The sequence below is a fragment of the Enoplosus armatus genome, chromosome 11 (assembly GCF_043641665.1).
Source record: "Enoplosus armatus isolate fEnoArm2 chromosome 11, fEnoArm2.hap1, whole genome shotgun sequence".
Lineage (NCBI taxonomy): Eukaryota > Metazoa > Chordata > Actinopteri > Centrarchiformes > Enoplosidae > Enoplosus > Enoplosus armatus.
Genome location: NC_092190.1, coordinates 390,226 through 413,388, shown reverse-complemented (window position 1 = coordinate 413,388; position 23,163 = coordinate 390,226). Strand labels below are relative to the sequence as shown.

At 41.1% G+C, this 23,163-nt stretch overlaps 1 protein-coding gene across 1 annotated transcript in view; it reads right to left on the bottom strand.

The window, feature by feature from the left end:
- LOC139291939 (contactin-associated protein-like 5) overlaps positions 1 to 23,163 on the bottom strand; it is an 86,549-nt gene that overhangs the window by 11,464 nt on the left and 51,922 nt on the right. The window contains exons 11-15 of the mRNA XM_070914006.1: positions 22,947 to 23,066; positions 12,347 to 12,547; positions 7,510 to 7,666; positions 3,776 to 3,903; positions 2,999 to 3,169 (exon numbers count right to left, since the gene is read on the bottom strand). Coding sequence (XP_070770107.1) covers positions 2,999 to 3,169; positions 3,776 to 3,903; positions 7,510 to 7,666; positions 12,347 to 12,547; positions 22,947 to 23,066 — 777 coding nt within the window. The remainder of the gene's footprint in view (positions 1 to 2,998; positions 3,170 to 3,775; positions 3,904 to 7,509; positions 7,667 to 12,346; positions 12,548 to 22,946; positions 23,067 to 23,163) is intronic.

Genomic DNA, 23,163 nt, shown 5'->3' with positions numbered 1-23,163 from the left:
TTCACGCAGAAACTCCATTCAAACTTTAAAATGGTCACGACACTTGAGACTTACTCACATTAATTCCACTTTTTCATGCATACATTTTGCTTCAAAACACAAGGACAGTTGTGCTCACAGTTTTAAATAGTTTTTCTTTTCTTTCATTTTTCGAAGTTTTCGAGTTACCCGAGCTAGTTAGTGCAGCCAGAAAAACTTTATTCGACATTCAGCCACTGCATCACAAGGCCTCAACAAGAGCCGTGTTGCCCCGGAGAACCGTGCCAGTGACGCCTCGGCCAGAACCTTTGCCGTCGGCCGTGAAACTAGACCGCCAGACCGGCTAGAGGACCTCATCCGCTCGGTGACCCACTGCTTTCACAGAGTCACCTGGGAGCGTAACCTGCAGCTGGGCCGCTAAACGACCTGCACCTCCCGCTGCGCTGCCAACCCACAGTAACTTTGGAGGTCAGCTGAAACGGTCTCCTCTCTCAACGGGTCGGAAGTACAGGCAAACCTCCATGTGCTACTGTGAGAATAGTTGATGCCAACTAAAAGAAATCCCCCTCTAGAGAAGATGATGCCCTAGTGTTACGTTAGCGTCGCCTTATTATACATTTAGCTATAAATACATGTCCTCATTTAGCAGCAAGAAGTTGTCTGTGCGTCTTTGTAGCAGAAGACAGAAGTAAACATATTGTTGAGCAATCCACCTGTGTTGTGTCCGAGTCATACCCTTTCCCCCCTCCCTCTTCAAAGTAACAGTTCAACAATCAAGTTCAACAGTTCAAATTAAGTTTAACAGTTCAGGTCGAGATGTACCATGTACTTTCTCAATACGGGGCCAGACTTTACGCCTTTTATGAAACTGCTAAAATGACAGTTGAAGGTACAACCACATGCCTGTGGTTTCTGCATCTGCCGGACACCCTACGCTTGCAGTGAAAAACCACAAATGCACGGTTGTTTCAGTGCATGCAGGGGCCTCGTTAAACACGCAAGTTGAAGCATGCTTTGTTAAAGTACGGAAAATGTATTTTTGTGATTTTATGTGTTTTTACCCAATAGCTAAGGTGTCTGTGCAGAGGAAGACCTTTTATGGATCTCCGACCCCAAGAACAGGGGGCAAAGGTTATAAAAGGAAGAGCAGAACAAAGGCTCAGGACGCACTCAGCTTGGCTCTCTTAGACTGCCTTTAATAATCTTATTTGTGTACTTTATTTTCAGTATGATTAAAAACTGGTAACTGTTCTATGTTCACTTTTATCTAGAAGTAGTAGACACAGAAAAAAAATCACTTATCAAGTTCAAATGTGTTATCTGCAGTGAAGACGTACATTGTCACAGAACAAAGTTTCAACGTGCTTCTAAATGCAGCAGAAATTGCATTCTCTATTTTATTTTAATGTTCTACTGTATCATCCCTGGCTGATGCAATGTGATACAATGCTGCTGGGGGAGCTTGATGACCTGAATGGATTTATGAGGAGACTCAGCTGACAGCTCGTCAATATTTCAAGTAAGTCTCTGATGCTGCAGGGATGTGCGGTGAAACATTATGGCTCCAAACATCCTGAGAAAGTCAGAACTCCTTCCTCAGATAAAGCCCAATCAATGACATGTAAAAGGGAATACAAGAGCAACAACAACTAAATCAACCCATATTATGAAGGGTGTAGGTTTGGTTTCAGAAGTGCGGGGGGGGGGGGTCAATGAAGACAAAGGCTTGTTTGGTCTATCTTCACTTATAAAAAAAAAAAAAAAAAAGGGAAACCATGTGGATGCTGTTTATACATTATTTACATAACGAATGCTGCATACATAAATTTACAGCATATCACTGTCGCAAATGCCACATAATGACACTGTGACAAATGCAATGTATACATAAAAGTATTTGTATTTGTCACCAGCCAATCCTGAGGATCGACACTGGGGCCGATCCGGGCATATTTTAATGGATCGTATCGGTCAAAATCTGATCCTTTCTTTACTGAACATTACTGTGTTTTGTCCACCTCAGCCTGCTCGTGTTGCAACACGAGCAGGGTCTCCTTAGCGACTCTCGCGTTACACTGCGTGTGTGAATGTGAAAAATGATTTGGTTGGACCGCTGATGGACAACCTGGGTTTGGCAAAACAAATGGATTCACTGAGCACCGTCAGTAACAAATCTGTCATCTCTATTCTCTTATTAGCAAAGATCAGTGTACAACGCACTGGGCCTCATGCAGGAAGCATTATACGATGAAATGTTTTCTTATTTTTGTCCATACCCATGATTTAAACATGACAAAAGAAAGAAATAATTGGACTCCGAGTGATGTTTGAGCGCGTCGGGCCGGACGCATTCCAAAGGACAAGGAGTTAGCAAATACCTCCGGGTGTGTGAATTGAATTATTTTATCCCCATTCAAGTTAGCATAGGACTAAACCTTGTAAGTCTCATAATATATATAATTAATTATGTTAATTATATAGTACCATAGATAGTTTACTATATGGGCAAAGTTTACTACATGGGGCCTTGGCCTTGAGGATTCTAGTGGGTAGAAATGTGGCTCATTTGCAAGTTGATTTTAACTTTTATAAACAGGAAATTGTGCACAGTTTTATAAATGAGGCCCCTGGACTCCTGCTCTGCAAAGCCATCAAACAATCTGATTATTTTCGTTGAAACAGAAGATTGAATAAATCTACGTGACAAATAATTCAAGTATGTTCTTAACTTTACTTCTGTACATTGGCATTGAAGATTATACTCTGCTGCTGACAGCGTGATATGTCATTAGGATTACATAAGTCTGTACAGACCTCGGCTGTACAGACCTGACCTGATGATTATCAGACCTGCTTTATCAGGAAATTAAACTGTCAGCTACAGCATTACCATTTAAGCAAAGCAAAAAAAATGTGTACGGTGCTGCTGATTATTGTGAACATGCCCTCATACTCTCCCCTGTCCTGTTTCATATCAATCTTGTTCCAAACGGTGGGTGTCTGTTGATCATTCACTCACAGCTGAGCTCTACTCGGATGAAGTCTTTATGGCCCAGGTTCTCCAGAAAGACTCCTGAGGGAGAACTGGTCTTGAAGTAGAAGGAGATGTCGGTGGCGAGCTCGGCCTGCAGGCTGGGGAAGAGGAGGGGGGAGGACTCCTGGTAGAAGGACGCTGCATTCCAGATGGACTCTGATGATAGCAAGGCAAAACCTTCAGTCAGACTGTGTGTGGTTGTTTTGCAGCAGCCTGGTGTCATTTGTCATTTCCACAACACAGTGGACGGCTGCTTTAACCTCAGTAAACATTAATTCTTGATGTCGATTTAAACACATATATTGGCAGGAGTCTCCTTTGTTACTGGACATCATAGCAACAGCCTTAATACTTTTCAAACCTTTTTGGAATTTGTGAAACCTTATTATATTTGTGAAAACACAGAAAAGGACAACTGAATGGCTTTCTCTCCATCTAGACCACATCACACCAGGTCTTAACCAAAAACCACTACACTTTGACTTGTCAAGATAAGATTCAGACAGACAGAAAAATCCCCTTTCAGATTTGTGAAGTTTGCAAATAGAAAAAAAGGACAATTCTAAGCACACTGGTTTTTGACCTCCACCTGATCTGATGTGGTCTGGATGGAAATAAAATAAGAAAAGAGGACATGATGCTAAAGGTAAAGATGATATTTGAACTTGGTTTGTCTCCGATCAACATCAAGCCTGAGAATCAAAGCCTCCATCTACAGCCAGAGGCCCAAACTGGAGCTTCAACACTGAAGTGATCACCTACTGTCTCCATAACAATGCAGAGGGCCGATACGGTAGACGGCTTCTGAGCCTGTTCTGTTGGTGTCTCCGATGACGATGTGGCTCAATGGCAGGTGGTCTTTATAGGAGAGGACTCCTGTATCATTAGCCCTGTGACATAAAAAAACAAAAAACAGAGAACTGTCTCACTTTCAGGGTCCAGATAAAGGAATGTATTCCTCTACAGAGTAAATACATGAAAACAGAGTGATACATCACAATGCTGACAAGTGCCTGTGGAAAAATGTAAATTAAGTCCCCGAATGTGAAATCCCAGAGAGGACTGGCCAAAGTGAAGATCAACATACAGTATGCAAAGAGATTCAGAAAGTATAACACACCAAAACTGTGATACTGTGCTTGGAATCTAATTTTAGCAATTTATGAACTGTAATTCGTCATTTGGAAGAAAACCGTAGTGCCGGTGCGCTCGTGCGTCTTCGCCGGCGAGGACAACGCACACCGCTACCCGGAATATTTCTCTCTAACGTGCGCTCACTGGGGAATAAGATGGACGAACTCCAGCTGCTGATGAGGAGAAACAAGGACTTTTATTCATCTGCTGTTTTGTGCTTCACGGAGACATGGCTGGGGGAAAGAACTCCCGACGCGGCGCTGCAGCTGGACGGATTCCAGCTACTCCGAGCGGACCGCGACGCGCACCTCTCCGGCAAAACAAAGGGTGGAGGTATTTGTTTCTACATCAACAGCAGCTGGTGTAACGACGTGACAGTGATCCGACGGCATTGCTCTCCTTCCCTGGAAACTTTTTTCATAAACTGTAAACCCTACTACTCCCCCCGTGAGTTCGCTTCATTCATTCTGGTCGGTGTTTACATTCCACCGGAGGCCAACGTGCAGGACGCACAGCGCGCACTCGCCGATCAGATACTGGAAACGGAGCGGACCAACCCGGACTCCTTAGTTATTGTCCTCGGTGACTTTAACAAAGGTAATCTCAGACATGAACTCCCCAAATACAAACAGTTTATTAAATGCCCCACCAGGGAGGGGAACACTCTGGATCACTGTTACACCACAGTCAGTAACGCTTTTCACGCCGTCACCCGCGCTGCACTGGGACACTCCGACCACGACATGGTCCACCTGATTCCTGCATACAGGCAGAAATTAAAACTTTCTAAGCCTGTTGTGAGAACTTCGAAGAAGTGGACCAGTGAAGCTGCAGGCTATACAAGCTATACGTTATATTAAAGTACATCACCCCTGTCCCCACTGCGTTACATTAACGCACCCACCCCCTACTGGACACTTTATCTGGACACTTTACTTTATTCTGGTCACTGCACTGTTGTTATTTATCTTATCTTATTTTTATTTTTATTCTTATTGTTATTTTAGCTTTTATATTCTACTTATTTGTTATCAAAACAATAGCACCTTCAGACCACAGCAAATTCCTTGTAATGTATGTTACTTGGCAATAAACAGTTTCTGATTCTGATTCTGAATATGAAACTGAATGTTTTAAGGTTAAAATAGTCTGGAATGTGATTCTGGGTGTTTAATCTCAAAGGACTCCAACACTCAGGTAATGTTTAGTTTACATAAATTCTTGAATACACAAAAATACTGCCACTTAGAATTTTGTGTGAGGTTACATTTTTCTGTCATTAATGTTTGTGGCCTGGAACTCATTATTCAAACAACAGGAGATTGACTGCTACAAAGTAAAAAACTAACACTGTAGTTACACACAATTAAATACACCAGCATCCTGTAATTATCAGCTGTTACTGCTCAGCAAAAGTTCAATAGTCTCGCTTTAAATCTGTTGTGTGATGTATAGCTGCAGTTCATGTATGAATAAGCTATGAACATGCAATAAAAGTAAGGTTTAATCTTCTTCAATTTAATATTAGTCTTAATTAGTGTCAATCGGTGGAGGTGTGCAGAAAGGGTGTGGACAAAGAACATCGACCAGTTCAGAACAATCTCGCTGCTCAGTGTTGAAGGAAACACTGATTCTGATTCTGAAAGCTTTTCTTCAGCATTGTTGCCATGTGCCTGACTGACTTCCTCCTGAAGAAGTCGCACATAGACTCGGTCCAGAAAGGAGGGATCCCAAAGGTACCAGGGTGTCTGGAGCACACAGGCATGGCCACCCAGCTTATCAGTGAAGCCCAGGAAAACAAGGTGGACCTGGATGTGCTAACGCCTATGGTTCCATACCCCACAAGCTGGTGGAGGTGGTATTAAACCGGCACCCCGTCCCAGGTTATTTCAGAGACCTCATTCTAGACTACAACAACAGCTTCTCCAGATAAACAACTTTTGAGTGGCAAAATCTCGAGAAGGGTATCATCACTTGATGTACCATTTCAGAGATTATTTTTGATATAGCCATGAATAAGCGGGTGAAGTCGGCTGAGGTTGAGTGCAGAGGACATCTTACCAACTCTGACATCCATCAGGGCCTTCATGTATCTCCTGACCATGACAACTACATCATCAGCAGCCTGAATGAAGAATTTAGGGTGACCCGCACGAGGGAAGTGCTGCAATGTGGTGGTGAGACCCAAAAGTCTCCCAGGCTGTCATTGAGCTTAGAACAGGACGAAAGTGGAGGGTGGCAGAAGCTGTGGAGGCCGCTGAGTCTTGGCTAAGGCATAGTGTGCTGGTGGCCAGGTGACTCATGCAAGGGCTGGCCTGAGAAGCAACACAACGCTATGACAAGGACAGGAGGGTGCAGATCCAGGAGGAGGAATAGGCCAGCAGGATGGTTGGATGTGTGGAAAGCTGAGCCCCATCAACTCAGATTATGGATCCAGGCTGTCTACAACATTCTACCAAGCCCGTCCAACTTGTTCTGCTGGGGGAAGGTGGAGTCACCAGCTTGCCCTCTGTGAAGAGAGGCTTACTAGGGCACATGAGCCCTGGGCGAGGTGCACTACCGCTGGCACCATGACCAAGTCTTGAAGGCCATAGCGTCATAGCACCCTACCATTTACAATGGGATCAGCCACTGCAAGCACCTCCACCAACCAGGAAAGACCATCACTTTCATCAGGGCTGGGGAGAAGCAAACACCAGCTGCCAGGACCACCTTCACTGGCCTGCTCACAACGGCACAAGACTGGGAACTGAAGGTTGACTTGTGTAGGCAACTTAAGTTCCCAGAAAATGTTGTAACAGCAACACTGAGGCCAGACATGGTGCTACTCTCAGTAGCCTCCAAGCAAGTCATCCTCCCAGAACTCAGCCTTGAGGAGGCCAACGAGAGGAAGAGGGCAAAGTATGCTGAGCTGGACCAATGCTCCAGCAATGGGTGGCGAGCAAGGTGTGAGCCCATTGAGGGTTTGCAGACCAGTCCCTCTGCAGGGCCTTCAACTCACTATGCATCACAGCCTCAAGGTGGCTGTAGATTAGGAGAGGAGAGCCGTGGATGCAGTGGTGCTACCTGGACACAGACTGGGCAAGAGTGTCTGATTGTTGAAAGACCCGAAAGACCCGATGACCCAAGGTAACATCACTGATGATGTAGAATACATCTTTCTCACCTGGACATTAACAATATTAACCACCACATAGAAAAAACATACGCATCCTCTACTTCACAAATACTTTTGATGCACTGACTATGGTTTTGGTGGTTTTTAAATATTTACTCCAGCTTTGGGAGTCTTCAGTGCAGCGCAGCGGTGACAGTGTCAAGAACAGTTACTGTTATGCATTCACTGTGTATGTCTTAAGTACCATGTGTCTGTGTCTGCATCGCAGTTACAGAAGTAGTTCATGTCGATGCAGTTCTCCTCCAGGCTGCAGGAGCACTGCTGGACTCCAGGCAGGAAGCCTCCCCAGTAGCTCCGCCTCTCTCCTCCCTGATCCAACCACCAGGACAACGGACGGCCGTCTGCAACCAAACACCAACACAGTCAAAAAAGTAGGCCTGGATTTTACTGAAATAACACCGGAACACACACATGAGAGACCTGACTGATGACTAAGTATGGGGCATGTCCAAAAAATGTGTTTATGCCTGTTTGATCACTGCATTTGTCCTATGTATTGATCGAAGTTGTTTTGATTTGAGTTATTATTGTAAAGATAAATCTGATCTAAATAAATAATGCTTTGTTTGTGATGACAGTTTAGTTTAGTTCAGTCTTCATTCAGTTTTCATTTTTCGGAATAATGGGCTGTCGGAACAATGGCATGGCACCGTAAACTGGCACCTCTCCAGCTATTAGTCCAACCTCCATACTGAATGGTCCATGCTGGACTTTAACCAGCCACCCTCCGGTTCGCAAGCCAAAAATTTATATAACATTCTACAGCTATACACACATATACAAAAATACTCAAATTTGTATCATGTTTATCCATATACAATGACTATCTTAAATCCCCTGTATCAACAAGTAACTTTCAGCTTATTAAAGTGATCTGTCGTAACCTCAGTCTTTCATTCTCCTTTCTGTTCCTGTTTCAACATTGTTGCCAAGCCCCATATCTACAACATACATATTAGAAATTATGGGCAGCAAGTTTGCTTAAATGGTGGATGGTAAATGGTAAAGACTACAACAACAACAGCAGCAGAAAAAAAATGTTCAGTTAAGAAAGGCAAACCTGTGGAAGATATAAAACGCCTAAAAAAAACAAATCAACCAAAGAAATAAAGTGAAATACAGTACATATTGTTATATGTATTTCCTTTTTATGTATATATTTATTGAGTCAGAATTAAATTCAATTAATCTGAATTGTTTTCAAGTTTTTATTTTGGGCTAGACTATCCTCCCTCTTAAAAAGTCTTAAAACTCTTCCCTGCACCTCCTCATGAAAACTAATGCTTTTCATGAAGTACTAGCTGGCCTATGATGCTCTCTGCTGGACAAGCACAATGCACATCTTCACTTTGTGAGAACATGGCATGGAAAATCAGTGTTAATTTTGCCACAAAAACTATTATGATAACTAAATAACTACAACTAAATAAAAAGTAGCATTTGAAAGCAAGAACTTTGACAAAATTAATAACATAACTATATGTGACTGTCTGACAAATGAACAAATTACTGTTTTAAGGCAAAATCTTATTCAGTATGAATCAAAGTCATCATAAATGTCTAAGGGGTGTAATCTATCATGGATAACGCGTTGCGTTACGATGCACCATGCCAACTGCTATTTTACAGAGGACTTTACACCTACTAAGGGCTAGGTGTAATATTTCAGTTGTAATTCATGCCTAAAATGTTAGTAGCATGTAAACTCTTCAGTTAGACTTAGGTTAGAAATTATGTTCAAACTAGGCTGCCTTTGAACTTGTGCATAGCTGGTGCAAGTTTTAGGGAGGTGCACCTGATAAACTAGTACCTGAGCGCATATTTTAGCATTTCCCTTGCAGGACTGATGAAAAAAAAAATCAAATAGTCACAGAGGAGGGTTCTAGTGTGCACAGTGGGTCATAAACCTGTGCTTTGCCACATGCAAAGAACAAAAATCCTGTCTCTGCTTCAGGGATTTAATTTTCCCCTGACACTAAATGTTATTCCAAACTCCTTCCGCATCAAGTAAAAGAAAAAAAAATCAAAGGTTTCACAAAATTGCAATGAAATGTGCCATAATTATACTTCAAGTTCAGCCTTATGTCATGTTTTTGCCATGAATTTGGAAATTGCGAATTCCACTTTCGCATTGGTGGTTATTGTGAAAATTATTGTTTTATACAGTTGCAATCAGAAATATTCAACCCCCTCACCTCAAAAAACATTATAGTGATGTGAATGAAAGATAATGACAAAAAACCTCATTAAACAAAACATATTTATTGATACATATCTGAGTTATTTTGACAACAGAAGTTGACTTAACTTTGAAGTTCAAATGAAAAATGTAACTCCTTTAACACATGTGCATGTGCAGTATTATTCAACCCCCAGCTTCAGTACTTTGTGGAGCATCCTTTAGCTTTTATAACTTCTAACAAACGTTTTCGGTAAGTGCTGACAAGCTTCTTACACCTCTCAATCGGAATCTTTGACCATTCTTCACATGCAAAAGCCTCTAGCTCAGTGATGTTTGATGGCTTCCGTGCTGCAACTGGCTTCTTTAAATCCCACCAAAGATTTTCAATCGGATTTAAATCTGGTGACTGAGAAGGCCACTCCAGGACGTTCCAGGATCAACCAAGCTTTGGTTGACTTGGAGGTGTGCTTGGGATCATTGTCTTGCTGGGAAGTCCAATTATCAACGAGGTTTAATTTGTCAACAGAATGCATCACATTCCTCTTTAAAATGGCCTGGTATGTCTGGGAATCCATAATGCCAGGTACACGATCAAGATTGCCAGTTCCTGCTGCAGAAAAACAGCCCCAGATCATCAATGACCCACCTCCATGCTTGACCGTGGGGATGGTATTCTTCTGGTCATAAGCCTGGCCTTTTGCACGCCAGACATGCCGCTGGTCCATATGTCCAAACAGTTCCAGTTTGGTTTCATCAGTCCATAGAACTATCTCCCAAAACTCTGTAGTCCTATCCAAATTCCTCCTGGCATATTTTAGTCTACTTTTGATGTTCCTTGTGGGGAAGAGTGGAGTGCATCTTGGAGTCCGGCCATGAAGTCCTTGTTTATTCAGTGCACGTCTCATAGTTGCCACTGAAGCACTTGTACCAGCCTTCATCACGTCATCCTGTAGGTGTCTTGAAGTCACAAGGGGGTTTTTCTTACTTATCCTGACTAAGTTGCTAAGGGCCCTTGATGAAATTTTTGGCTTTCTTCCATGGCCAGGCAGGTTTGCAGCTGTTCCATAAGTTTTAAACTTCCTTATAATGCTCCCAATGGTGTCTCTTGGAATGTTAAATGTTTTGGAAATCTTCTTATACCCAAGGCCCTTCAGGTGTGATGATTCCCATGATTGCAACTCACCTTTAATACCTTCATGGGTGAGGTTTATATATGCATCACAGCTGAAGCAAATGAAGGTCATTATAGAGTTCCCAAAGGCTTAATTATGTTTCAACTCCACTTTAGGCCATAAAAACTGTCAGAAAGCTTTAAAAACAACAATATTATATAGGGGTTGAATAATTTTGACATGGCTATCTTAACAAAATATACTCCAAATAATATATTAATAATGGTGGTGCAATTTTAAGAATTTAAATATAAGCATTAACCCCCTTCCCACCCCAGTAATTTTTACACAGTCCCTTAACAGCCCTTTGGGAATTATGAATATCCAACCAGTATCAGTTGCGATCTGTCGACCAAGGTGTTAAATGGAGAGATGGAGAGACTAACCCAACGACATTTTTAGGTAGTATCAATACAATACCTACGTTTTACAACGTTTTTTTATACCGTTCTTTGGCAATGTGTTTGCATTAAAAAAAAAACCTCACACATTTGGGTACGGGTTTGCAAAGTGAACCCGTGCTGGACTCTGGTTGGGAGATTAAAAAGAACATCCTCAAAAGCACAGCACACTGCATGGGACACATATTGTTAGAGGGTATTTTGGAGAGAGGGCTAATGTCACACCACCAAACTACACACCCGGATGTAAACTCCAAAGGTTCTTGGCAAAACAGGTGAATACAAGCCAAATTGTGGTTGAATCTCAAGCAACAACAAATAAGGACCAGTCCCTAATAGATGAGAGGTAAACAGTGTACTATAATGGCTATAATGTACATTTCAATAGCACAAATTTCATTGATACAACCACAGAGTCATGTTATACTCACCACTCCGCTTCTCTCATTACACAAATATTATTTTCATTCACTAATTAATTACTTCTGTTTTGTAAAATATAATTTATAAACATCATCACCAAACATAAGTGTTTTAAGTTGTCTGTTTTTTTAAACTCTATTCAAGCATGCACATGTTAAATTTCAAATTGCTGTTAAAGCTTTCTCTCTTTATTTTAAAGATTTTTTTTCTCTATGTAAAGCCACATTTCTCACATGAAAGGAGCCATAAAGATAAAACTATTACTGTTATTACAGAATGTAAATATACTCTCTACTAAGTTTGTGTAAGTTTTTTCTGTAGATAATTTCCTGTAAATATTTCACATTAAAGGCCTACCGGGAAAGAAAATGAATGAGCCACTGAAGGGCTTTTAATGTGAAGATCTGCACAGGGAGTGTGTCGTTGCTTTGATGAAAAAAAACAAAGCGCTGTTGAGTGTGAAGTATACGGGGGGGCTGTAGCAGGTAGCATCCATCCAGCTATAAAACAGCTCTCTTTGATCTGCTTTGAGAATGAACTTGTTTGTTTGCGTTCACAAGGCACTGAGGGAATGGTGGAATTCAGGACTTCATGAATGTTTCATGATTAGGAGCAAATGTGCAATGTTTGGGACACCAAAGGCTCCCAGCGCAATTCAAGACGAATGTACACAGGGAAGGCCGGCTATTGCCTCTCAGATTATTGCAAAAACGCACACACAGCAACACAGGAGGCAAAGTGTGGGTGTCCGTTCATGAAGTCAAAACGGGGTTTTCTCAGTGTAAAGCAAACAGAACGGCAAAAACATTCAGAGAAAAGTAATATTCTTAAACATGTTTTTACCATTGGTGTTGAAGAGGCGGGACCTCTTGCAGTTGTAAACCACTTCCTGTTGGCACTGCTCTGACCTCGTAATGATGGCGCGCAGTTGTTCAGCCGAGGTGCTGTAGTTTAACATCATTGTGTGAGGTTTCTGCAGAGACGAGCCCTGGACTCTGACTGGAGCTGTGATGTTGTGGGTCACCACCGTCCACACCCTGTCGTCTAAAAACAAACACACACACACAAAAATGACAAGTGTTAGCCTTTTAGCATGAACCCATTGTCCACACCTTCTCCTTTACATATGGAAACATGTTTTACAATCAGTAAGCAATTTGTTTTTGTGAGATTAGGTGTGTATAGCGGACGGATTTGTCCACACTGCAACACCATATTTTCTGAAAGCAAATTAAAAACTTTCAGCTGTTTTCAAAAAAAGTGACTGTCGGTATCTTAACAGAAAACAGAAATTGCACATAACATCAATAGCATACTATGTTAACACTGATTTTTTTTTTCTTTACAATTTGCCTCTCATCCACCCATTCACACTCACACACCGATGGCAATGAACTAGCATGCAAGTTCGCTAGCCTGACCATCAGGGACAATTTGGGGTTCTGTGTCTTGCCCAAGGACACCTTGACGCGTGGACAGTAGGAGCCAGGGAATTGAACAGCCAAACTTGTGATGAGTGGACACACCCTGAGCCAAGCCAAAGGAGCAAATGCCCAAGGAGTTGGTAGAGACCAAACACAAAGCTAAAAGGAGAGCAAATATTGGACTCACATTCATCAGGTGACACAAACACCCCTCCAAATGAATGATAATATTGCTTCGTAACTGCTTGATGTGTAATTTTTCACTTTGGCTTTCGTTAATATTGTTTCATTATCGATGAATGCAAATGATGCAAACTTTTTCAAACTTCTCCAGGGGGGTTATTTCGGATTAATTTGAAATTTGGTTGGTATAACCCTCAGACTAATGTGACGACCTCAAAACGTGTGATAAATTGCAAAGCTTTTGAGCTTTCATGAAACGCAGTTGCTGTGGCGAGGCGGACAATTTGCATGATTCGCCATGAAACAGGAATCCCCTTTTGAAAGCCTAGGGATGCTCTAAAACTCAAATTTGGCACACACATCAGAAGTGGTGAACGATTATATTTGATGTGGGTCGTGGGCTTGGGTGTGGCAATATGGCTCGATAGCATCCCCTATAAAATTCCAACAAACTAGCCCATGTGGAACGTTTCACCTAGATGTAGAAAAATTGGTAGCCACATGTAGCAAGTCCAGTCATACAAAACTCTTGGTGCCATGCCCTTCAATCAACAGGACGTCTGCCATTTTGAATTCAGTGCGCAATTCTAGTGCATTTTCTGCCATTTCAAACTATTTATTTATTTACACCACTTTGAAAAAACTCCTCCAAGCATTTTTACAGGATCCACCTCAAACTAGTTCATCAAAGACTAAAAACTTTCAAGATGCTACATTGCAAAGCTTTTGAGTTTTCAAGGCACTCCAATGGGGTCACCATGGCAGACACATGACGCCATGCCAAACAGGAAGTGGAAATAACTCAGCCTCAAACATCATGGTTATTGACTGGCCACCCCTGATCACATCCATGTGACATTCCTGAGGCATAGGTATAGTGCAACCTGCATTTAACGAGGTACACTGCACTTTTAACAACTCCTAAAGGTATATTTGATGTGTCAAACAGGGTTTCTATGGAAGGCACTTGACGGGAAGAGGAAATAACTCTCGCAATGCTTTTGCCGATCAGCGTCAAACTTATATGGTTATTGAGGCCAGGCCTGAAGATTTCAACTAGTCAGTATTGAGTCATAGTCATAGCACCACCTACTGGCAAAAGGAAGCAAGCCGTATGTGACAAAAATCATTCGAATTACATGACCTTTACACTGTGTGGTGTACAATTGATATACAGCAATATCTGTTGATGTGTCGAACAAGGTGACGCCATGCCAAACAGGAGGTGGGAATAGCGCGGCAATGCTTTGGCCTTAAACGTCACATAGTTATTGAGGGACCATTCCTGAGCACACCTGTGTGACATTCATGAGTCGTCGTCAGAGTGCCACCTACTGGCAACAGTAGTGAAGTCACATGTGACAAACATTCAATTTACATGAAATTTATACATTGTGTGGTCTGCACTTGAGGCATGAGGCAACACTATGTATAATTGTTGAGTGTTCATTATTCCCACATAGTGTACACAGGAAGTGATATCTAACTCTGCGCAGTGCCCAGTAGTCATAAAGATTCAGAACAGAGTCTGCCAGCCTCCGGTGACAGGACCACAGCTGTTGCTCCCCTCGGAGCGTGATGGCGAGGGCCCTTTCAACGCTAATTGCAGCTTTAATTATATATTATTATAAAATTGCAACAGTGTAGACTTATGTTGTTTAATGAATACAAAGTATCTAATCTGATTTGAACTTAAGTTTGAGATGCCGGCCATTCTATCTTTCACACATCTAGCAGCCAGCTGCACACATCTTGAGAGACATGCCTTATTTTAACACTTACTGAAAGGGCTGAGGGTTTTTTTTTTCTTTCAGATGGGGGCCTCTACTGTGTTTTGGATTTGTTTTTATTCTTTAATACGTTTTTCTTTCCTTTTTTTTCTTCTCCTTTGAGAATGACTGAATAAACATGCTGTTTTGTTTTTGGTGGTTGAGCCTGAGGATCCACCCCCGTTTAGAGTATGACAGAGTAATGAATGAGTGTATGCATATAAAATTCCAAATACAGTATGTCAAAGATGGTAAATAATTGATCTATTTTAAGATTCGAGGGTTAAACCATTCAGTTAGAAGACTGGTCTATCCAGTCCATCTCGGTTGATATATTTTTAGGAGACCCACCTTAAAGATACTGCTTTGAAAACAGACAGGTTACGGGCGGCTGCAGTGTGGGCACTGTTTGCATGGCTGTGGTTAAATCGATCTAAAATAAAAACTATAATAGCTAGAGCGTTCTCTTTTTTGCAGCAGAAAGCTAAGGCGCCTGCCCTTCGCTTCATCATGTTGTACGCTCGTGATGACATCATTTTACGCTACATTACGTTACGTGCAGTGAAAAATGTCTCCCATAGTTCAAATAACTTATGGAGTGTTAATATTTTGTTCGTTTCTACATTTAGAAATCTCTTGGATCAATATGTTACGTGTTTATCTTGCAAAATGTGATGAAAAAACATGTCAGATTTTAGTATTTTCTTTATTTATGACACAATTTCAATACTTTTATCAATTATTATGGCTTGTTGACTTACATTATCTTTTAGCTTAGGTTGTATAGCTTTTAGGGATATGAAGCATTTGAAGACACTCCAAAGAAATTGCATCACAATAAGCTAAAATTCCAATATAGGTCATGATAGATGTCTCATTGTAATTGGAGAAATGCACTACTGTTAATGTGGGGCTTTTTCCCCATCTTTATTCAAGAACGTGGAGCACTGATTTCACATTCTGATTTTGCGATGCTCAAATAGCCCCTGCTTTTGCTTTGATTTGCTCTGCTTCTGCTCAAACTGGATGCTTGCACTCAAGATATAATGTTGCTTTCACAGATTCCCTGCACTCCAGCCCTTCTCCTCACACTCCTCACATTCGGTGCACTTGCGAAACGTCTACTCTCAGATTTCTTGGATTTTTTTGCACGACAATCCTGTCAAAATCCCCCAACCAATAGAATGCCAGGTGTAGTATTGACAAATGAAATGACCCCTGTCTCATTGTGGGGATGTTTGCGGTACTTTTTAGAGGGCGGTTACTCTGTAACTGTACTTTTTTCGCCCCCGTCTGTGTGCTAGAAGGGAAAACGATATCGAACACGCAGCACATCTTTCTGGTGCACTGTGTGTTCCTACCCCGTCTCCGCAGCGACCTTTACACCTTTACTGAGGGCTGGAGCCATCATCCACTCTGCAGAAGGAAATATGAGCCCTCAGCAGTTGTGGCAGTTGGTCCTGCTGCAAAACAGCACAGATGAGGCTGAGAATGTTGAGGTGCACAGTTACTCTTCTGCAACTATCTCTGCTTAATTTAAACTCATATCTGAACCCTAGGACCTGCAAAAACTTGACATAGACTGGGAGAGTGCCCTTTACTGTGATAAGTTGTTGTTCCGGAATTTCCCACGCCCCTAAATGAGCACGATATGATAGACCTTCAACCTGCTGTCACGTTGGTAAGTCTGAGTCAGTGCCGTGTGGACATGAAAAAGACCAAGTCAACATTGTGTGGAATTGTGTAGAATTCAACAAACATCTCCCCCCCCCGGGAATCAATGAAGTATTTCTGATTCTGATTTTTATTTTGAACACGTGTTCTTCTCTGTTTTAACTACTGGTGATACACTGAATGACAACGTTGAACATTACACTTCATTAAACTTAAACTACTGAAATGAAAACAGATTCACAGATAAACAAGGCCGTACATGAAATGTCATTGAAACCACCACTTTTACTCAACCACAAGTTATACATTGCGTACATTTTCTTTCACAACAGTTGCATGTACAACGTATTTATCTACACTCTTGAGAATTCTTGGGAGTGCCTTCACCAGGACTACTTCTTCATCTTCATGTGATCCCAAGTGTTGAACAGAGAAGGTGCAAGCTGCAACAGAAGGATAGCATATCCTGTGCTCCCCAACTTAACATTTACTTTGAAACGTCTCCTCTCTTCCTGTGGGACGGGAGCCTGGCCATGCCATGTTATCCACTGATAAAATGCTTTTGGAGAGAATGAGGGAGGTGCAGTTTTCTCCATCCCTGGTTAATTTTCATCTGAAATTAGAGGCAATGAAGATAACAAAAACCACCTCCTGTAGTTAGTCCATGTCCTATGGGAGTGGTCCATGTACCAATAATATTGGCGGGGGCAAAGACAGCTAAGAATGTGTTCCTGCTACTATGCAGACAAAAATAGATTGCCAATGCCAGCAGATGACCCATTAGCACAATCCAGGTTTCCCTCCCTCACCAAACAACAGAAAGTGGGGGAGTGGGATATAAGAGATAGATATAAACTGTAAAACTGTTCAGTTGTTAAGATGTGTTAAGATTTATTCATTGTGAAATTGGGTGAGACTGTTGAGTCAAGATGTAAAACAGTCAACAAAGAAGGAAAACTCAAGCTGCTGCTACACTTTATTTTATTTGTCTGAAATTAAGCACTTTACTTTAAGATGCACAATTTTTCAAAAGCTATTTTATCTATTTTCTCTATTTTATTTTTAAATGCAGCCCTTCTTTTACTTGAGAGAAGAACATTATACATATCTACAGTATTATATATCTGTATACTTCAATGTTAAGTGACAATAAATATTTTTAAAATGTTTTTGTATTGCACTTTCTTTATTTGATTTGACAGTCAGTTGTTGATTACGTGCAGACGTTGATACAACTACTAGGCTACTTCAATATATATCACACTAAATCACAACGCAAGTTAGACATTATGATGTTCCGGACCTTTGCTTGAGGACATTTTCTCTAACCGGACCTCTTCGAATTTTAGTTGAATAACCCTGCTGTAGACGTTACCAGAGTCGTTGATTTTGTAGTCTTGTATCTTTTTAGAGACCTCGGGTTAATCTAACATTGCCTTTTTTTGGTATAATAGTTTTAGCATGAAGCAGACCTGTTGAAATCCAGGCGGTATCAGGTGAGTGTGCTCTTACCACATATTTCAACCACACTCAGTCATGTAATGTTGTTCAGTTCAATAAGGATTTATTTAAATTGTGTTATTATTATTATTATTATTATATTTTAGTAATGTGCAGTCACCTAGATGATGCACTGAAGAGTTTTAACAATTTTCAGTGTTCGGATTATGTAGCAATGCATACAAACTGAATTGTGCCATGCCACATCTCATCTACAGTATATCAGGTCCAATCAATTGATTACTTTACATTTATCTATCAGTTGCTCACACTTTATTGTATTGAAAGGTGAACCCTTGCGATCATACTTACTTCTAACACTAACTGTTTCCTGTGGGAGAAGTCTGATGTGCTCAAAAATGAGTAAATTGAGCACTTGCCACTCTTTTGCATTGAAAACTAACTGAAGTGAACTGAATAAAAGACTCATCATGCAACAGAAATGTTTAGTCTTTGGTGAATTTACTGTGATTTCTTCCTCTGGTACAAACAAACGCTGACAGATATCAGGGTGTTTGGCTATGGTATCACACAAGCCATAAAGCTTCAAGCCATCCCTTGTCTGCAGCAGAATCGGGAGCAGCCTCAGGTTTGTATTGAAGACAATAGTGCTTTTTTTGTAATAAATCACATGCACACACAAACAACATAACATTTACAACTAAAATAAACATGATTAATCAGAAAATATGGAAACGATACACCGTCTCGTCTAGTCGCATAGGTGTAAACTGGCAGGCTTTCAGAACTTGCAAGTAGTTGCAAGTTTCAACTCGTTTCATCACAAATCTTTGGTCTCAGCTGGCCTTAAGGCAATGGCATGGAATTAATGTGCGTCTGGAGAAAGAGGGGATGTGTCGAATTTATGTTGGGGTGGAAGAATGTAGATGGTGTTCTTTCCTTTAAAAAGTGGGCGTGTTAACCTTCAGCTTATGGGGGTATAAAATAAAGTTTGCGTTGCCCCGATCCACCTGAAATGAGCAATAACAGAATAAAAACATAAATAAATGGTTCAGTGCAAATTTTACAATACAGAGGGCTTTGTATAGCTGCCAGCCTCCTGATATGTTCTGAAGTTTCAGGTACTGACTGGTCAGGAGTCTTTAAATCTGTACAAAACACAATACATCACACTGAATGAAAGAAGTACACCCATATTCATCCATATTTGCATATTTACATGAATGTACTTAGGTACTCCACCAAATATTAGATAGAAGTGTTCAAATATTAGGAATACATTGTACATTTTCAATTCTCAAAGTTAGTTCTGTACAAAAACAAGCTAGTTAGATCCATAATAGATCTAGTTCGGCTTAATTTACCTCAAAGTGGTCAGCAGACTCGGGCAGTGTGATGATGCGTCTACCCATCCCAGCAAGGACTCAACTCAACTCACTGCTTGCTGTTGGTGTCCTGTCTGTGTTTTCATTCAACATGTAGCGCTGAAGGGTTACAGTCTTCCCACTGCTGGTGACCACCTTACAGGGAGAGCGAAATCTTTTTCTTCCACTTGCATGGGGTTTTGAAAAGAAGCCTGGAAAAGAAAAGTCTTCATTAGGCCAAATCGGAATTTTAAAACAGGATTTATTCCATGATACATATTTGACCTGTTGTCTTTACCTTGTATGCAAGAAAAGGACGAACTGTCTGCTGCTGACTGTCGACTTGTAGATGGCTGCCCAGCAGAGACATCAGATTTCTTGCCACCTCTTGGATGGAGCTTCTCTCTACGTGTAGGATCGTTCCTTCTTTTATTTAGCCACGCTGATTAAACTTGGACAGGATGAAGGGGAAATGTATCTCTTCCACAGAAGCACAAATTAAACTTTAAACCTTAAGCTCGGGTTGCACGTGTGACGGAGATAGAAAGTAGGAATAGTTCTTCTTCTTCAAAACACAGATCACCACCAACAGGTGTCCACTGCGTGAGAAAGATGATGAATTATTTCAATTTACAACCAAACGCTCTCTTAACCCACATCCCAACGTACTAGGATGTACTAAGGAGAAGGGGTTTGAGCTGACGTGGTTGTTTCACGACATCCTTGACAGTGTACAAAGTGTGGCACAATAAAACAAAAACTGGCTCCAGTAATAGCACCATTAAAATAAAAAGCTTACTTGAGGTCCTGAACTTTGGCAGTGCATGTTGGCCAGCGATCCTCTAGACTCCCGCTTCTGAGTCACGAAGCTGACATTGTTTTCCCCTCTCGCACACCGACGGGAGGCCGGTGTAGCTATTATAGTAAAATAAAAAGCACGGGCGCTGGTATATATATTAACTGTCCTTTAATTCCAGAAGTCTTGAGATAGCAAGGGAAGTACATATAATAAAGCCATGTAGGGCGGGCGTGGATGAACCCAGTTAAAGAGTAACCACCCTGTAAGGCTCAAAGAAGTAAAGCGAATGCGCCCCCAACGATAGCGATAATTTCATTGGTCAACACTACACCTGGCATTCTATTGATTGGATGATTTTGACAGTATACCTAGGTTCCTGAAATAAATGGCATTGAAACAGTGGCATTGCCTGTCTACTGTGCGTTGACATTTTTATTATTTCTCGGCAGAGAACAATTAAAAAAAACCAATGAAATAGTGAATAATGTTTCTGTCCCCTTGTTGTCCCAGGCTAAATATTCTCTGTATAAATTGAAATGTATTGATAGTATAAAATAGGGGAAAATAGGGCTCCCTGAAAAGCACGGCAAAACGAGGACGAAGACCTTGCAGGTCAAAACGTTGCATTGACAAAACTTGGGAGCTTGTAAATGTAAGTATGCCAACAACCTCTCATTTTCCTTTGTTCCTGTTTTTTGTCCTGCGTCTGTACCCAACTGGGGTTGGATGTGCACACTATCTACCTTCGCTCATGTTTGTCTGACGTCTTTTGATGAAAATACCCTAATTATCCTTTAACACTACTTTACATCCCGTTCATTCAAGCTTGGCATGCAAATGATTTCGCTATTGGTCAAATATGTCAAAGGTTTAGCACTGTTGATTTCAGTAAAACTTGGTAAGAAGATGCCTCTTGTTGATGAATGAACCAAGGGACACTTATATTGTATGTGGTGGACAATAAGCTAGTCCTTTTGTGTGAAAGTTCAGAGCTTGAGAGAGCAGTTCAAACCCAACCTACCTTCTCACCTCTGCCAATCATTGTGTAAAATGAATGATTGTCAGTATCGGAACGCCACAAAAATAGCTGGATGGGGCTTCAGACTCTGTTAGATGATCTGACAGCACTTTGTTGTCACCATTTTATGATGGATGCACTACAAGTTTGTTTTGGATTCAGACTTTTTCTCGAAAGGGTGTGAAAATTCAACTTGTTGAAGTTTGTGTAGTTTTCCTGGTTCTAGTAACTTTCAAGAATTCATTATCTGAAACAAGACAGAATTTAAAGGCAGGTCACTGCGCCACTTCTCTATATATGAATTACTCACCAGAATCATGTCACTGTTGATCATTCCTTGCTTTTACATTACATTTAAGTAATGCTGGTTTTAGTTCAAGTGCTTGTGCATTGTTCCTGGATTTACCCGTCTGATCGGCAGCAGTCAGTGAACTATTAGTCTTTACCAATAACTGGTGCTCCACAAGGTTCAACTTTAGATCCAGTTCTTTTTACAATTTATGTTAATAATGTTATTTCATTTTTAACTGACTGCCATGCTCATTTATACGCGGATGATACAATATTGTATTGTATTACCGACTCTGCTCAACTAGCTGTGGAGAACCTGCAATATTATATTACATATGTTCTCCAAGCTGCACTTAACGATCTTAAACTTGTATTGAATGACCATAAAAGTAATAAGTTTATGTTGTTCTCAAGCGCTAGAGATAATGGTAGCAAAAACAGAATAGTTTATACAGTATATAAATACCTCAGTACTTGGATAGATGACAAATTCACATTTAAATGGTAAATGGTCTTCACTTATATAGCGCTCTTCAACCTTAACGGTTCCCAAAGCGCTTTACAGATCAGGTCTCATTCACCCATTCACACATACATTCACACACCGATGGCGACCGAGCCTCGGTGCTGGTGCTGGCCTCCATCGGGAGCAACTTAGGGTTCAGAAATTTAAGCATCCTGCATTGTGTTTTGTGCTTTTGTGTATGTGTTTTCTTGTTTTGTTTTGTTTTGATTTGGGTATTTATGTAAAAGCCCACCTTGTGACTGACATTGCAAACTAGTTTTGACTATGAATGCTGTGGCATGTACCATTAGTCCATGTTATATATTTCCCCCTATGTTTTAATTAGATATTTTTCTTTTTAAAACATGCTGGCATGACATTGAACAGTATATTATCATAGTGTGATTATTGGTGTACTGCAATTGTCAGTAATTAACAAACAGAAAAATGTTTCCTCTCTTTCTGTCTCATACATCCATTTTTGTAGTCCATACATAAAAACAAATCTATTGGAGATGCACTGATGCCCTGTATTGAGGCTACTCACAACAATTTCTATGCGTCTTTCAAGTATTCGTTCATCCTGTGTTTGCCTTGTATCCCTGAAGAAGGTATACAGATAGCAATAGGAGGAAACGCACCATTCAAATAAAAATGATGATGGAATACAGTCAGATTTATTTTAGAAACTGAGGAAATGAGCTCACCCTGCTGACAAGACTCTGTTGCAGTGTATTCTTCTGGTGCTGTACAAACACATTGACATCACACAAATGAAGTTCCAAACTGTCAGGGATTGACAGCCGGAAGCATATTGAGTGAGTGTAATGATTTCTTTCTGGACAGTGAAGTGTCAGTGCTCCAGATCGATGGAGTGTGTGGAGCTTTGGGCTCCGGTCTCAGTGGAACTCAGAGAGAAAAAAAATGACAACATGGTGGAATGCGGTGAACTCACCTGTCATGTTGCAGTAGACCAGTGCAGGCCCCAGGGGGCCACTCCCATCTGGATCAATGGAGTAGAAGCCAGTGGAGCTGCCAATCAGCTTGTAGGCCTCACAGGACGACTCGTAGATGGCTGGAAGGAGCAGACAGTTTTTTCCTCAGGAATCAGCACAACAACAGCAGCTTCCTGTTGGCTGCACTCCTGCATCTCATTTAGTCATTTCTGTCTA